This window comes from Anguilla rostrata, chromosome 4 (genome assembly GCF_018555375.3).
Source record: "Anguilla rostrata isolate EN2019 chromosome 4, ASM1855537v3, whole genome shotgun sequence".
NCBI lineage: Eukaryota > Metazoa > Chordata > Actinopteri > Anguilliformes > Anguillidae > Anguilla > Anguilla rostrata.
This window is the reverse complement of record NC_057936.1, coordinates 10756957-10774881: the sequence shown is the minus strand read 5'-3', so window position 1 is coordinate 10774881 and position 17925 is coordinate 10756957. Positions and strand designations below refer to the sequence as shown.

At 38.6% G+C, this 17925-nt stretch overlaps 2 protein-coding genes across 7 annotated transcripts in view; both read left to right on the top strand.

The window, feature by feature from the left end:
- LOC135252479 (ecotropic viral integration site 5 protein homolog) overlaps positions 1-4773 on the top strand; it is a 71262-nt gene extending 66489 nt beyond the window's left edge. For all 5 annotated transcript variants that reach the window (XM_064330577.1, XM_064330580.1, XM_064330576.1 and 2 more), the window contains one exon: positions 157-4773. In XM_064330577.1, coding sequence (XP_064186647.1) covers positions 157-465 — 309 coding nt within the window. In that variant the 3' untranslated portion in view covers positions 466-4773. The remainder of the gene's footprint in view (positions 1-156) is intronic.
- A 2397-nt stretch (positions 4774-7170) lies between these two features.
- On the top strand, positions 7171-17007 carry gfi1ab (growth factor independent 1A transcription repressor b). Of its 2 annotated transcripts, none has more exons than XM_064330590.1 (7): positions 7171-7317; positions 10539-10739; positions 11694-11894; positions 13484-13902; positions 14153-14290; positions 14567-14732; positions 15934-17007. In XM_064330590.1, exons 2-7 carry the CDS (start codon positions 10628-10630, stop codon positions 16110-16112), a joined length of 1215 nt encoding a protein of 404 aa, XP_064186660.1. In that variant the 5' UTR covers positions 7171-7317; positions 10539-10627; the 3' UTR covers positions 16113-17007. The 2 variants fall into 2 exon arrangements, with proteins under 2 accessions (XP_064186660.1, XP_064186659.1); XM_064330589.1 differs by having other exon boundaries at positions 13481-13902.
- Positions 17008-17925: the final 918 nt, after the last annotated feature.

Genomic DNA, 17925 nt, shown 5'->3' with positions numbered 1-17925 from the left:
GACGCCATGGTTGTTTGGGGAGATTAAAAAGCGCTGCATGTCTGTGGGGGAGAAAAGCGAAATTCCCGATAGCAGTGCCGTCACGTGAAAGTCTGCGTGTGAATTGTTCTGTCCGGTTGCGGCCCGTTCAATGCGTTTGCCTCCCTCTCCGTACAGATTCGCTGCTTAAAAGGCCAGCGGGGCTTGACCAAACCGCCCGCTTTTGACCGCCTCCACATCGTCAGCCACTACATCGGAGACGACGAGTCCTACCACTCCTCGGACGACGACGTGGGCAAGAACCTGCTCTGCGCCGTCCCTCGCCCCTTCGAGTCCCGGCCGGGCAGCGGCCGCATCGTGCTCCGCCCCAACCTGCCGGACACGGACAGCGACGAGGACGAGGAAGAGGAAGAGGAGTCCCTGCGCCTCTCGGTCCCCCCCGCCGGAGGCCACGCCCACAACAGCCACAAGACCACCTCCGTGTGACCGCCGCCCAGGCAGGAACCCGTTCTCCGACTGCCTGTGGTGTGGGAGAGGGGGGGGTGGGGGTCTAACACTACGCTTGTTAGCCAAACGTTTGGGGCTCGATCGAAAGGGTCACTTTGATGGCTAAGCGCGATTTCCATGCGAGGAATCTGCCATCTTTTTCAATCACAGAGACTGACCTAAGAGACAGTTATGGTTTCTTAATGTTGCTGTTGTTTTTATTATTATTTTTTGTTGTTGTTTGTTTGCACCTGCCTTACTTCTGCCAAAATCAAATGGATGTACATATCATTGCCATTCCATAGACTGCAGCTGGATGAGCAAATGCGAAGATGGCTGCTATTTAGCGACAGTGGGCAGAGACTTCACAAGACTGAACGCTGAGGAAGACTCCACCAAGGCAACCGAGGGACTCCCTCACCTACCGTACGGGGGGAGTTTGTGCAATATCATGTTTTATGCATGTTGACTTGTTTTTTTTATGTTTGGCCTTTTTCTAGAATAATCGAGTCCACAAGACAGCTACAGGTCTGCAAGAGCTTATTCAAAATAATGCGAATGAAGCGGTATGATCTTGTAAGGTATTCCATCCATACTGTTCTTCTCACAGGGATAACTCCTGGTAAACAGAGTTGTAGCCTCATATCCAGGATTAATTAAGCTTCAGGACATGAAAATTGAAAGTTTTGTCCATCAGAAATGAATAAAAACAAAGTTATGTGCTGTTCCTTAAAAACATTTGGTGCAGTAGAACCTTGGAGATACAAACATCAGATTGAACAGGGTTTGAACCTGGAAGTAGCATGCACAATTAGGGTTTATCAAGGTCCTCCTAATAAAATAAATATATTGTGTGTTATTAATCACTGATGCCAAAAGGCAAGCATTGAACAGAACGGACTCACACTTTCTCAAACAACAGGTGAAGCAAATACACCTTCTGTACCTGTTTGTTGGGGTCCATGAAAAATAAGTTTTGGTTGACCCATGTAGCTTGTTAGCAGACCACTGCTTTCTTGATGTTCCCTCACTGATGCCTCATCTTTTATGACAATTATAAAAATGTATCTCATCTCTTAACTTCTCAATGCAATATGTAGATGCTTTCTACAGCATCTTTATAGAAAGCTGACAAGAACCGCCCTTCGCATGCTTTAAACTCAGTCCAGCCCATGTGTCATTCTACCTAGTTCTGTACTTGGCCAGTAATTTTCTGTTTTTCAGTTGTCAACATAAAGGCATTTCTTTCTTCATAAATAGTTTCTATTTGAGAGCAAGAGGGCTATTAAATTTTTTTGCTAACACTTGTCAACTTCACACAAAATTAGTTTTATGCTGCGTACGTATGTTAATCACATCTCGCTTGTTCTTCAATATTGGTGCGTCACCGAAAGTTGGGGTGAGCTCTAAAAACACTTTTTATCCAAACCCAAATTGTGGCAAAGTCAGTATCTGGTGAGAAGACCAGAACAAAGTCACGTAGTTTTAAAAAGGTGACATACATATAGCAGGTCACTCAACAGGAGTTCTATCATTTGGAAAGACATCAAAGAAGAAAAAAAAAACGGATCCATGTTTTAATGGGTTTCAGAATTACGAATGCTTCGGAGCTCTGAAACACCCAAAGCGTTTGTATCTCGGAGGTTCTACTGAGTTGAATTCATTCAGAGCCCTCACCTGTGTTCCAGAGTTTCTGTGTCGGTGGGAGCCTTGCCCCCCCCCCCCCCCGGTGGTCTTGTATCAGCACATGTGGCGTGCTCTGAAATGCCCGCCGTCCAGGATGGTTTTTTTCCTCTGGTCGGGTCCTGTGAACGGTCTGCCGTGCTCCGTTGCGGACCGAGCCGCTGCGCTCTCGGCTAAGCCCAGCGCAAGCAGTCTGTGTGGAATCTGGCTCGCAGAGAGCCTGCAGTGCGAAAGTGTTCTTTAAAGCTAAAACGCTGAAATTTGGGTCATAGGTAAGCTGGACACGTATCTGGTTCTGATTTTTTCAGGAACGCTAATGTAGGTCAACCCAGCTCGATACCTCGGTGCGTGCAGATAAATCCGAACCCCCCAATTCTCCCGAGCTTATCTGAGACATGGATCATACAACAACTGTTTTCCAGGATAAGTGCACCTGTAATATCAGAAATGTCAGTCTGTTAGACTCATGCTTTGTTGGTATATTATGGTCAATTAGGGACTTTACCTGTATCTCTCTCTCTCTATATATATATATATATATATATATATATATATATATATATATATACGCACACTATGTATATGTTCTCCTTGCTTTATCTTTCTCCTCTAAATATTTCAATATTGACTTGAATATACGAACAACTTGGATCATTGCAGATCAACTGCTCTGTATCATTCAACGTACAATTCAACTTAAAGGGACATCACTCTAATGTTAGGTGTTCTCATGTTCAATCGAAGTGCTTGACAGGCAAACATTTTTACAAATTAATATTATTTATGGATATTTTCAATAACAATTTATGAACAGAAAATCAACTACAGATAATAAAGTTTTGTATAATCAATATGTAAAGACATCTGAAGACAAATACGGCTAGTTACTGAGAAGATTACTGCATAAAGAAATGTTACACTCTAGCACAAGCCTTCAGATGGCGACGGTGGCATTGAACATCATTCAAAGTGGGCATGATCATGCTTGAGATGATGAAGCCTATGTTTACCAAAATTACCACTATCCATGACTGTACACTACTTTTTTGATAAGCCAAGAGTTACTGGGATTACTAGCAGAGCTGAAAAACAAGTCCGTTTGGGATGTTTAAATAATTTTTGAAAGATAAAATTGACACCCTGACTTTTTCCTGTAAACAAGTATTATTTTATAGCTGCAGTGTACAGTTTTACAGCAGTGTGTTTACATTACTCTGACATTACTTGCATATCTCACACAGTATGTCAGTGATGGGAACTGGGCTGTGATTGAAAGGGAGTTTTTGCAATCAGATGTTCAAAAGATAGTATACGTTCAAAAGACTGCTAGTATGCGCAGTCAAACCATTAAGCACTATGATGATTCAGCTTTCTTATTTTATTCTGTGTACATGTGTGAATGGCATATGTATGTGTATATATACACACAGTACTGGCACAAAGTAGGGAACACTGCATTTATAAACAGTGACAACTGATGCAATATTTTATGCCACTTACTCTTTGGCATAATGTGATATGTAATATCGACATAAAACAGAAATGAAGAAATAATTAGCATTTGTGTTAAACAAATAATAATTATTACACCGTCCTATATGTACTAGTCCATACATACATAATTGAGCATTCTAATGTACCTTAATGTTGGAAATGTATAATCAGTTTGAACAAGTACTTCTGTCTCTGGTATTTAATTTTTTTTTTTTTTTAACATAAAACAATAATATTCATGGAAAGAAAACCATTTGCTTTTTTTGGCATGTATACTTTATTTCCAATTACTGATGGTCACATTATGCCATTACCACTTGTGTCAGGAAGACCATTTTGAATCATTTTTACAGGAAAAATGGCTCTGAGAAACAACAACAGAAGAAAGTGCACAGATAAAAGTTTTACAAGTACTAGACGACTTCTTTAAAGCAGTGTGTCCACCATTTGTTCCAGTACTGCATATATACTGAGCAGCTGTGCATTCTAGCACATCTGTTTGGTAAATTCATAATTTCCCAGTGTTTTGTTCTTGTCACACTGGTGTATTGATTCTCACATTGTGTCAAGGGCTTTTTAAGATGCACTTAGTTCATCCTTACTGTGTTTTAAATGTGTATATAACATTAATACATCTCGTACAGTTATGAATATTATCTATCCTGTCGGGGGGGTGGGGGGATCTAAATAGGGGATCCACTGTTTCTCAGTTTTTCATATCTTTCTTGAATGACCATAGATACTCGTGTCAGTGGAGATCGGTTGAACCATTGGGTTTTAAGTTATTTTTAACAATAGACCTCCGGAGTCGGACAGTGACCTCACTTTCTGTATTCCCAGGATATACTGCAGGCAAGAGACAACTCCAGGATCCTGTTTTTTGGTGATTGTACTAAGGTCAGTGGTGTGAGGTTCATGGGTCATTCCTCAGTGTCTGTATGTTCACCTGCTGGGGACACAGGATGGATGGATACAGTTGAAGCAGAGAAAACTTGTGGCTGCATTACAAAGTACTGGTCAGTGGACACATTTGACAGATAGCACTAGAAATCAAGTATCACACTATACACTTCATATGAGAAAAAAAAACTGTGTGATGTGTTCTAAATAAAATGTACATGATTTTAAAAATGTTTTGCATGCCCATTTTTGAGCAGTGCCAGGTTAACTGTAAGAATGGATTGTTCAGCAATAAGGGAAGAATGATGTCCCCTTGATTTTTGAGATATGCTTAGCAAATGTTTGATGGCATATTTTTTAACTGCCACTGGCATGATGTGCCAACTAGCATGTGAATATTAAGTCAAGATTGAGTATTGGTTTTGGTGAGCAGTACACCTATGTCAGAAAGAAGCACTGCTTGAAGGTCAAATGTTAAAAGACTTGAGTGTGTGTATGAATGAATGGATGGATGGATGGATGGATGGATGGATGAATTAATTATAAGGAAGATAGCCAAAACAAATCTAAACATCTTACTGAACAGAAAAAATAAATATCTTGGTCACACATTCAAAGCTCACAGCGAGAGTGAGAGTCAACCCAAAATAGAAACATGATGTATGTTTCATTGTCTGGAGTGTCGCCATTTTGTGTCAATGGAATCAAATTTGAATGTTTTTCTGTGTTTTCTCACCACTTGATTTAGTCTGAGTGTAACTTAGTTTCTGTTACTGGGTTACACTGGGGGACATCCAGATAATTGCAACATAACATTGTCCTGTTACCACATTTTTCATTCGTTATTACCTCATTTATCCTGAGCTATACTTTGCCCAAACTGACAAATACAGGAGTTATTACATTTAACACTTTGTGGTAGTGGGTTTTTATTTATTTATTTATTTATTTATTTATTTATTTATTTATTTATTTATTTATTTATTTATTTTCACAGTTGAGTTGTTAGAACTGTGAGCTGTGTTTTGGTGTACAGATGAAACTGTCTGGCTGTCACATAGATGAGATAACCATATAATGTTTTTCATTAGGGTCTCACTTGGCTATATCACTATGTAAATCATAGGGTCTACTGTCATATATTGGATAACTCACTATATTGGATGTTTTCCTTTATTATATAAATAGCACCACTTCCAGGAAGGCAATGTTTTGAACTAAAGTGCACGCCACGTGAAACTATAAAACAAGCAAAGAAAGGCATCATCTACGCTACTTTTTCTCGGCTATACGTTGATAAATGTCTGAGCACAGGAACTCAGTTAAGGTAAAGCTGAGCATGCATCATTCCAGAGATCATGAAATGAAAAAGCGAGAAAAAAAAAAAAGGTATGAGAAAGTGGTGGTACCCTATAGCCTACATAAAATTGTACCCCAAGCCAGCAATACATTATTAATGTGTACCTTAATTTACTTGTAGGGGCACTTACTAGTACCCAAAAGGAGCATTATTGTACTTTCAGGGGACATTTGGCTAATTGATCTGGGTTGATCTGTAGACAGCTACCCATGTATTGCTTTTTTATTAAACATGAGGCTGAAAATAGAATATGATAACGCTGAAACACGTTGTGTTGTTTTCATCTTGCTCCTGTCCTCGGCCCAAAAACACATTTATGTTTTATACCAAGAATGACACCATACATGATATGGCGTTCTCCTAGAATTGCACATTTTAAATGAGGGGGAATCTACGCGTGTAAACCTCAAATAAAAAATCGTTCAACGTTTTTTAGAGCATGGCATTACTTGGATTTACACCCTATAAAGGGTTATCCGGGGTACCGCTTAAATTTAGTGTTTGTTGATACCGTGGTGCATCCATTAGAAACTCATTACTCCTCACTAAAATTCCAAGTAGCCTATTGAAAAAAATCAGTGAAGCCGTCTGAGGATCACATTCTTCCGGTTGTATTGCCACAGCGCTTGCAAAATTAAACAAATTCCGGTCTTCTAAAGATTGTGTCACATTATTGTGAATCAATTCAGTCTTTCTGCCAGCTATTTCGTAATCCAGAACTAATTACTATAAATAATGATAAAATACTATAAAATGAAACGAAATATCAAGGTACGACACTTCTTAATAGAAGTCGCTCACGGTACCTCAACAATTGTCCTCCTGATGAAAGCATGCACTGCTGCGTATGAAACGAAATGTATACATTTAAGTCAATGGAGGAAATGATCTATCAAATCACTAGCCAACTTTCCCGCAAGAATGTAGCCCATGGTTCTCTCTCTGAAGTCAGGTTCGTAGACAAGGACTCTGGTGACCCGCATTTACTGACGTATGAATCTTATTTTCAAGTCTAGCCTGCTCATGCACGTTCGCAAATCAGTGCCTAACGCAACAAGTGCGTTTACTCACGCGAGGAACTCTAATAATCATTTGACTATGCAAATAGACGTACGGCCAATAAATTAGGCGAAAACAGGTATGAAAGCTTTAGATCAGTTCTCACAATTTTTTTGGAATAGAAAATGATACAGATGGACACATCCTTCGTATCCTCCTCCATTCTACATATGCTTATGAAACCTATTGCCTAAATAACGTTCAGGAAGTTATCTTGCGGTAGCATATTTAGGGGCTGAACTACAGGAGATAGTCTACACTACTGTGAATATTAAGACGGGACAGCACGCGGGAGTTACCCTAGCACTGAAGCAGACACAAGAGCAGAGATACAATTAACTTAATCCTGAAGACAGGTAAGCTGCGTCGTGATTTAAAATATTATCAAAACGATCTCAGTAGCCAAGTGGTTTCAGTGTTTTTAAAAATCAGTAAATTGCATCATGTAGGCCTATAACAAAAAGCAGGTTTTGTGTGTTATTAAATCGAACGTTGATCAACAATCACTAACAATGATGAACATGATAGTTGTCCCCTATGTTTTTAAACCCATTCTGATCTACTCTATAGTAAGGCTGCATTTTAAATTCCTCAATGTTTTCATTTATCCAAACTAAATCTGTGCCTTGCAAAATAACACAGAATCCGAACTAGCCTAAATGATAATGCACTGTTTTGGTAAAAGGAATATTGGCCTATCACGAAGAAAAAGATAGGCTTTTAACCCTGATATTAGCATTTTATTGTAATTTGACGTTTTTGTGTGTCATTACTACATCTCGCATTGTGTAGGCAATCATTTCTATGGAATTACCCGGCTTCATGCCTGCAATGACTATTACATGCTTTGTGAGACCGGCTTTTCAATACATGTTGGGCGTACACTGTGTGCAAAGGCTTCCCCAGATTTATTACATTTGGCGTTCTTATCTTCGTATGTGCAATATTGGGCGAACAGGCTTACTGACCAAAACTTTGGGGAAAAACATAATCCAAGATGTTAGATTTGTGTAGTGTCTTTATGTGTTTTATAATCTGGAGACAATATATATATATATATATTAAAAGGTGATTAAAACAGTTATGTGAAATGAATTTTGACCTTAAATGCGACATGTACAGTAATAGAACAGTACATAATACTGTCTATTCAGTTTTAGATTTATTGCATATGGATTTTAGCCCACGTTTGGTGAGGAGTATGGATTCTTTTTTCAGATGTTTAAAAATATGTTCTAAATAATATTCAAAAATATGCGAGACTAATGGCTTATTTATCATTGTAACAACCAAGGTCCCACAGACAAAGTTACAATACCTAATCGCTACCATCTGGCGCCCCACAGTGAATGAAATTGAAAAAATGTCTAAAATATTAGATTAAATAAACATCTTCGACGCAAACGTAGGCTAATACTCACGCTCTCATACTGTTGGATTATTCCACACATTCTATAGCCCATACGACGGGCGGGGTTCAGTGGTTTGCAGTGATGGATTCATCTAATCGACCAAGGGCACGACGTGTTTTGATTAGCCTGCTGAATTGTCTGAGTCTTTCCCAATATTCGTAAATCACGTTTCATTTATCAACCCTGAACTTGACATGTAAACCCACTGAAAGAACGATGCTAAAGTTGGCTACAGGTTGTCAGCTCCCGATTCGAAATCGTCGGTCCACCTTAATTCGGTTGCGGTGTGCGGCTCTTGCGTGTTTGCAAAGGCAATGATGTACTTCGAGAACTGTGCTACCGCTGAAATTAGAAATAGCTCGGAACGAGACGAAATATATTTTTTTAAACCTACGTTTATGTCTTCTTCAAATGCAAGCTATCGTAAAGCTTCTATTGGAAAAAGATGTTTAAGCGTAACGTAATTTTTCTCCCTAGTATCGAATTTTCTCAAAAGTGATTTGCATGAAATATTACTGCATTGTTTTGGCATAATTCAACACCAAATGTATAAGGCAACATCGTAATATATGCCAATTGAAAAAGGAAAATTTTAGATAGGAATTTTTCCCCACGATTAAAACATTCTCAAACTTTTGATACTTGTTTATGACAAAACAGGTCTTGAAATACCTCTTATTGAATTTGTGAATATTACGGTAACGTTAAAAAAAACAAAAACAACAAAAAAAAAAACACTCCAAAATGTATATTATTTGAAAATGTGGGGGGAGGGGGGGGGAGGGACAATCCAAAACGTCCTTTTTTCAATAGGCTTGTATAGGTTTACATAGAAAGTTAACAGTGGGATTATTGAATGAAGCTAATATTTCACCCAAATTGGATCAGATATTTCTCAGGACCTTCTATATCATAAACAAGTGTCAAAATTGTAAGACATATTGATTTTCATTAGAAACTTAATTGTCATACGGTGAGTAGGTCTTAAGTATTTTATGATTTTTAAAAATGTATTTTAAACAGCCTATTATATATATATATATATATATATATATATATATATATATATATATATAGTTTAAGTTTTTATTTATTATTTTTAGGATTTGGCTTGGCAACACGTTACATAGCTGGCTAAATGCTAGTTCAATTTTTGCATGTCTCGGAGACGGGAAGTCCCCACTTGCAATCTGGCCGTGCACGATTAATGCAGTCTGTTGCGTATATAATTAGAATGGATGTTATCAGTGCAAATAATGCCTGCGTGATCGGAGAAGAAGCTTCGTCACTGAATGAAGACTATATCACAGTCTACACTGTTCATGTACGCATTGTATTAACATGTTATACACACACTTAACTCATCTTTGTAGCTTCGGTTAGGTCACTGCAATAGGCCAATTATTTGTGAACAAATCCTAAATTAGAAAGTAGCCAACACCCGAACCGTAGGCATATCTGTTTCTGGTTTTCATGCCAATTTCTGGCCTTACTTAGTTGGCCCTAACATTTACACCATCTGACATTTTAGCTACATTTCTCGATAAGCACACGAATGACAGCCGAAGTCTGCACCCCTGCCCTAGAATGAGTGACCGTTTTAGCTGTAGACTACCATTCACAATAATACCATAATAATAGCTTACATTATTGTGAAACGGGGTAAAATGGGACCGTGTCAGTCTTTTCTCTATCGGATTAATAAATTATGCAATTTAATTATTTCTGCTGGAATAAAACATTAAGAAAAACAATCTAATACCACAATTCTGTGCCGTCCTCTCCTCTGCAGTAGGCCTAACACAGAGTTAGCATAGCGCCACCCTCCACAGCTCGTGCTGGCACCCTGGTGCCCGTCGCCACGTTTCCTCTCCCCCGTTGTGTTTAGGATTGAGTAACATAGTGATAAAGTAGTGTATCACTTATCCTGATTGTCATCAGCTTTCATTCCCCCTGAAAGTGGGCTACAGTCTGATTCGAGCAGCTGACTTGCGTTTTTTTTTGTTTGGTGAAACCAGTCTGTGGGGACTGCGGGTTGCTTCTTTAGACACCTGTCTTTACAACACCTGGTAAACGATTGAAGCTTTCTGCGCATGCTCCAGCTCCTGCCAAATGCCTTATATTGGAACTGTCCTTCAACCAATGGTCCTCATATATTTCCACAGATAAAAGAGCGACCTGATCCGCAGAACATCCAGAGTATTCAGAGTCGAGTGCTTCTGGAATTGGAACTGGTGCGTAAAGAGGATTGAAAATGCCTCGGTCTTTCTTGGTGAAGAGCAAAAAAGCTCACAGCTATCATCAGCCGAGGTCCATAGAAGATGACTACAACAGGCTTGACACAATTTTAGCGCACATATATGCAGGTATGCAAAATATAAATTTTAATTTTCTCCTATTTTACGATAGGCTACGCATTATTTTATTTAAGTGCAGATTGTTATTGTAAAGGCTGTCGCGGTTGTAGGCTACTGCATTGCTCATCTTAAAGTTCTTATTTTGTTTTATGGATGCTTTAAAAATGGGGAACATCTTTGTATGTTATATATATATATGTATATATATATTTATACTTATGTGATGTGAAGTTCTATAGGCCTACTCACAAAGAAAATAACACGCAGGCCAATTAATGGTACGAAATTATGAAAAAAACATGAATAGCATCTCTGTTTTCACATAGATATATAGGCTACTATTAGTCAGTTGAAGTAACATTCTACTTTGCTATAGGACAGAAGCTCTTTAAAAATGTGCCAGGAATGCTGCAACAGGCAGTTAAAGAATCTAATCAGCGTAAGCAACGAAATACAGAAATGTTGGCAATATGATGGAATCTTTGTAGGCCTATGTAGACCTATTATTCGGAACATTAAGCATGTTAGAGAAACCTTGGATCTTTAACATCCAATCGTGCATTGGCCGGTAACCAATTTCAGGGCACTGAAAATAAAAGATAATCTTTGTATTTATAAGTAAGTAATTCGGGTAGCCTAATTATAATGGGGAAATGAGGGCACCCATTTGTAAACATTTTGCTGAACTGGGTTATGACACGAGTACTACTTCGGATTTACTCACTCATATTAATAAAATGGGTGATGGAAATGTTTAGTTCGTTTTCAGAAGTAAAAATGTAATGACATGGCCAACATTTTATGGCACATTAAATGGCATTGCAGCCCCCCCCCAAGCCAGGATCACAGCAAATAGCCACAACGCTAAAAATAACTAAAGTAGCTATGTCGTACATTTATAATGTATATAATTAGCATGCAATACATTTTGTAACTCTTGGTTTACTCTTTCGTTGCAATCAGAGAACAAGGTTCCCGAGGAAACAGAATGCTGCGCGAGTGCTCTGACTGCTGATTCTCGGGGCAGCTTTTCTCCGGAATCTCACCTGGTGGACACCGGAGACCTCTCCTCTAAGTCACCCCTCAGTTGCGAGGGTAGCATGTGCGGTCGATCTTCGGACTACGAAGATTTTTGGAGGCCTCCGTCTCCCTCGGCATCACCAGGTGAGAGCTCATTTGGTTGATGTTGCCTCCACGCGACATGCATGGCTTCTAACATGAAAGCATTGACATTGAATTAACTTACTCACCTGTATTACTCATTATCTGGAAACAGTGGTAATAGTAATAGTAATTGTAATAGTAATTGCCCCAGTTTTCACATCTAACTAAAAGAAAATTGTTACAGTCATTGGACATTGTGTCAGATAACATAAGCCGCGTTTCCACCGCAGGAACTATACCCCGGAACTAGGAACCTTTTGAGGAACTCAGTGCGTTTCCACCGCAGGAACTAGGGTCTAAATTTAGTTCTGGGGGCTTTGTTTTACCCCCCAAAACGTTCCTGCTCGGGGGGTAGTACTTTCCGAAAGTACAGGAACCTTTTGGGTGGAGCTTGCAGCGCTGAACATTTCTGATTGGTCGAGTACTCGTAGCATTTGTGTTGTATTTATTTTCCGCCATTACCCGCCATGTTTGAAAATATGCAGCGGCAAACCAATTTATTTTCATAATAACTTCAAATCAAACTTGTATGTTATGCGGCGCAGTAGCCTACTTTTGGTTATAGCCTGTCAACGTCTTGGAATTATAACGTGTGCTCTTCTGTTCTTTTCTTGCTTTAGTATTCGTTTTATAAAATGCTAAGCATTCGTGCTGGGACAGAATATTACGTAGGCTACCAAAACATTCAAACGGATTAATTCGGTTGCTGAATATTTTCTTCCGGATTTTCTTTGTTAGCCCGTTGTAATTGACTCAAAACGTTTGATACAGTGATGTGAGGTATGCGGTAGTTCTGCATAATTAACATTGGTGATACAGTACAAGCAAACTGGAAATCACCTTCCGCACTTTTTATCCGGGTAAAATAACAGGTTAATTCTAGTAATCTTCCCTTTAGCTTTTTCAGACTGCCGTAATTTTACTCAATTTTACTGCCATTTTTCAATTCCACGAAAAGACCAGGAAGACTATGGACTCATTTATGGTGCATGGTTCGCATCTGGAGGGCACACTTCGCTGCTCGGCTAGCAGTAACTTCGAAGGAAAGCAAACGGTGGCTGTACCACTACTAATTTACATTTTCACGCAAGTCCGAGTTTTCGTTCTATTCTTGTCATTTTGCGATTAGCCTATATGGAATTGACGACGAGAAAGTAATAAAACAGCAAATTGTTTACAACGTGTGCATGTTTTCTGCTGTTAATGAATGTGTTTGAGAGGATATATGAAAATCAATAAATACAAAAGTAACCATATATAGTCATTGTTGGTAACCCGTTGTATATACGTGGAATAAACCCCTCCGGGCTGTCCCGGTTATTAGAAAATAATGTAGGCTACTTCGGTGGTAGTATGGGGTCACAGAAGAAATAATATGACAGATGGACCGACGACAACGTCAGTGCGCTAATTTGCCTAATCTTCGCGGTACTTTAGACCCCGGTGGAAACGCAGACAACCATTGGCTGAAGGAACCTTTTAGTTCCTGGTAAAGTAGTTCCTGGGACTGAAAGTTCCGGGTAATTTTGGTGGAAACGCGGCTATTATTCTGGGCACTAACTTAGAGCGGTACATTTAATTTTCAGCAGATTCTGAGAAATCTTTTACAACTTCTGTGGATGAGACACACCCTTTCGCCGTTCCATTCCGGCCATATGCGTGGAGTAATTATTCCGGATCCGAATTCAGGCATCTCGTCCAGCCCACGTATCACCATCATCCTGCTGACCTGGAGCACCCACACCCGACTGGCGTGGACCGGAGCACTTCCATGAGTCTCTACAGAGACAGGGCTGGCGAAACCTCACTCTTCACAGAACGGAGGACCACCGAAGGACACTACGGCGACTTCAGCTCAGCTGCCAGCCTGTTCGAGAGAGCCACAGCTTCCGGATTGTACTCGAACCGTAACATACACAGCAAAGTCCCCGAAATCAAGGCCGAGTCAGACCTACTTTGTACTCGCCTTATCTTGAACGGGTCCTACAAATGCATAAAGTGCAGCAAGGTATAAGTCCATCTCATTTGATAAACCCGTGTAAAATTAAGTTAAGCTTGAAATGAAAGATCGGCCACTTCTGGTCTTTATGTTATTCAAACCTGTCTTAAACTTTTTGAAGTATTAATATTGAGATGTGTTCCATATTTAGACGACTTCATATTTTCACAATGGACAGAAAAACGTGAAATCATTTTTAAATCAGTCCATTTACTGCTGGAAATTAATTTCTCAAATTTCCTTCTCCATCCTTCTTTAGGTATTCTCCACGCCGCATGGTCTAGAGGTTCATGTCCGCAGATCGCACAGCGGGACAAGGCCGTTTGCATGTGAAATCTGTGGGAAAACCTTCGGGCACGCTGTTAGCCTGGAACAGCACAAAGCTGTGCACTCTCAGGTATTTAAAAGTTTATTCATTAAAACAGTTACTGCACCGCTTTTTACCTAAATGCTTCTGTGCAAAAATAATTATTCTAGTAGCCCGCTTTGTCTTTAACAACAGTAACTCTAGCAATTAAAAATAGGCCTACATTTAAAATGTAAATACTGTAATACAATCAAAATACTGTACTTAATTCGTATTCCACAGAAACAGAAAAATATAGGGTTAATATTGTGTGTTCCTCAGCCTACAACGTTTTAAAAATATATATGTTCCTTAACTTTTTTCCAGGAAAGGAGCTTTGACTGCAAAATTTGTGGCAAAAGCTTTAAAAGATCGTCCACTCTTTCTACACACCTGCTTATCCATTCGGATACCCGGCCTTACCCCTGCCAGTACTGCGGGAAGAGGTTCCACCAAAAATCGGACATGAAGAAACATACTTTCATCCACACAGGTAATATAGGATAGTAGGTCTATTTTTTTTTTTTTTTTAATGTTTTATTAACGACCACATATTCAAAATGTGACTCTGCATTTTAGTCTGAAAACGCTTTTTAAGAAGATAAGCACGTGCAGTCACGAAAATTTAGCTTTGAATTTATGCGTAATTGTGCAATATGGAATTCTCCCTATTTAGATGATATCGGCGCGTAATTCTCAATTAAATGTAGGTATGTTCTTTTAAAGTCTGATTACATTTGCACTATAAATAAATGCTATTTGACAATTACATTACATTACATTACATTCATTTGGCAGACGCTTTTATCCAAAGCGACGTACAAGAAGTGCATTTTCATGATCGTAGACAACTGCTGAACACGGGTTCAGTAAGGTACAATTACTTATTTTGTACAGCTATTTCTAGTTGAGAACAATGAACACTATCCTGGTCTAACATCTGCAAAGCCAAACTAGGCAGAAGATTAAGCTAGAGTATTAGGACAAATACAATTTACCAAGAAGTGCAGGGATGGGGCAACATGTAACAAGTGACAAGGAAAAGGGTTTTTTTTTTTTTTTTTTTTTTTTTTTTGAATATATATATATGCACAGCATGGTGGTGGTTATTCTAGGTATAGTCTGAAGAGATGAGTCTTCAGGCCACGGCGGAAGATGGATAGTGAGGGGGAGGTTCGGAGAGGGACGGGGAGTTCGTTCCACCACTGGGGAGCTAGGGTGGAGAAGCTCTGTGATCCCTTTGGACAATGATTTGACATTGCATTATCGACATCTGTTCCCTATAGGAGATCCTGCAATCCAATCCACATCTTTTTATTATCCATCCGCTGTGTGTTTATTGTGGCTCTCCCGATAATATAATTTAAGGCTATGACCTTGATATGAAAGAGAAGAGCAATCAATGACTGACAGCTCAGAATAGAGACAGGCAACACCTGTTCGTAATTCACATAATGCATTCGCCTTAGGAAAGCGAGTGAAAGAAAATGTTAACAATAATCTCCTTTCACATTTGCTAGATAATACGTATACACTGCAGTGTGTGTCAGTTAAATCCAGTCACGATCACTGTGTTCAAAATTAAATTTAAACACCGTTTTACATTTCATAATTGCAAAATATATATATATATATATTTCATTGTTTCAGACAGAATGCAGGTGTAATTTGATTGTTTTCTTTGAATTGTCCAGGCGAAAAACCGCACAAGTGCCAAGTGTGTGGAAAAGCCTTCAGCCAGAGTTCCAATTTGATCACTCACAGTCGAAAACATACTGGATTCAAACCATTTGGTTGTGACCTCTGCGGGAAAGGATTTCAACGAAAGGTGGATTTGAGAAGACACAAAGAAACTCAACATGGTTTAAAATGAATAACCAACGATCACATCAAGCTGTAGACTGATAGCGATGGACGTAAAGCTGCTCAAACGCTATTGAAGAAATTCAAGAATTCTCAATATTATCACTGCGAAGAAGAACCATCTAAGAAAACAGTCTACGAAACAGTGGATCCAGTAGAGAAAAATCAGTTTTTTGGAAAGAAAATGAACTTATTTTATTATTACCTGCGGGGGCTGGAAAAACAGACACTACAAAAAATCTAACGACTAATAAGCTGATTGTGTATTAGCTACGTGAGGAGAATATCCAAAATGTTTAGCATTTTTAGATACTTTCTTCAAAAATGTATTTTACTGATGATCCTTGGACAAAACGATATTTCCAGTTCTTTATATTGTGACTAAGACGATTGACAAAAATGCACATTGTATTTATATTATTCAAATTATTTTTTGATCATGAATAGGGGGTGGGAGTGGGGGTAAAATATTATTCGAGAGCTATTGAGAGATTCCGTTTATTCAATACAGTCACACGTTATATGCATACACAGTAAAATGTCCAGTGTTATTTCAACCGTGTTAATTCAACTCTTAACAGATAACATTTGGTCCCACATTCCAGGGTGTCTGTTGAATTAACACTGTTAGAGTTTAATTACCACTTGCATTTCTTACAACTTAGATTGTAAGTTATTGTTTAAATAGTTTCTGAATATCTGTTATAAAAACTATTTTTGCAGTATTAATGTAGGGTACGTGTGCATTTTCATAAAGAATCTTGAATGACGTTTTTGTGAGATTTATGACCCCTCTACAAAATTATCCTTGTAAGGATATGCTTAAATCATCTATGGTAACAGGGCATTAAATCATTAATCTATGGACACGAGTGGTTTATCAGAGAATAACATCTTAAATTAAATTCACCTGCATCTACTATGGTTTGCTAAATCTGCCCATGTTTCTAGTAGCCTACGTAGGTCTAGTACACCGACAACATGTAGGCCTATCTCAATGAGTAAAAAAATCAGATTTGAGCACATACATGAGTCAAAACACACAAGCAGAAATAGCTTAAAAATAGCTCCGCAAACACTACACATTTTAGTACGAAATTAACATTAGCATTAACATAAGTTGTGACCTGTTTTACCCAAGTAACTCCTTGCTACGGACCTTGCCTTCATGCGATGCCCATCTCATTTTCGTATCTCAATTTTAAGATCTCGATTTGCTGTTATATTGAACAACAATGAAATTAGAACCCAAATGTGCTGAACGACGGTTACTTTTTAAAATATGTGTAGGCTACTACATCTCACATTCTCGTGAGTGGAAGTCCAACTCATTATTGTAAACCTTTCTCACATCAATACATGAATGAATGAATGACTGAAAGTAAGATATACCTTTCGAAAAAAAGTTATACTTTTTGAATAGCTTATATTATTCTGCATCTATTCCAGAGAAAGCCCGATAGTGGGCCTATTAAAAATGAAATCACATTGTGTCCAACCCTTTATTTGGGGTCATTATGATTACTTTTGTTAACAAATAACAAACACTTTTAGAAGCTTGGGACGCACAAATATAGGCTATCATTGTCATTTTTAATCCCACTTACCGCAACCCGGGTATTTGGTAAAGCACAGAGTGAGGCAAACAATGAAAACAAAACCGATTATTTTTAAAAATGTAATTTTAATTGCAGGCAACTTAAATCCCCTTTATCTGAAATCATTCAGACGGTGTTGACTTTTCAACAAATTTCCTACTCAAGACATCTGAACGAAATATTTTCAGAGATCACGTAATGCTGAACAATTGAGAAGAGTGAATA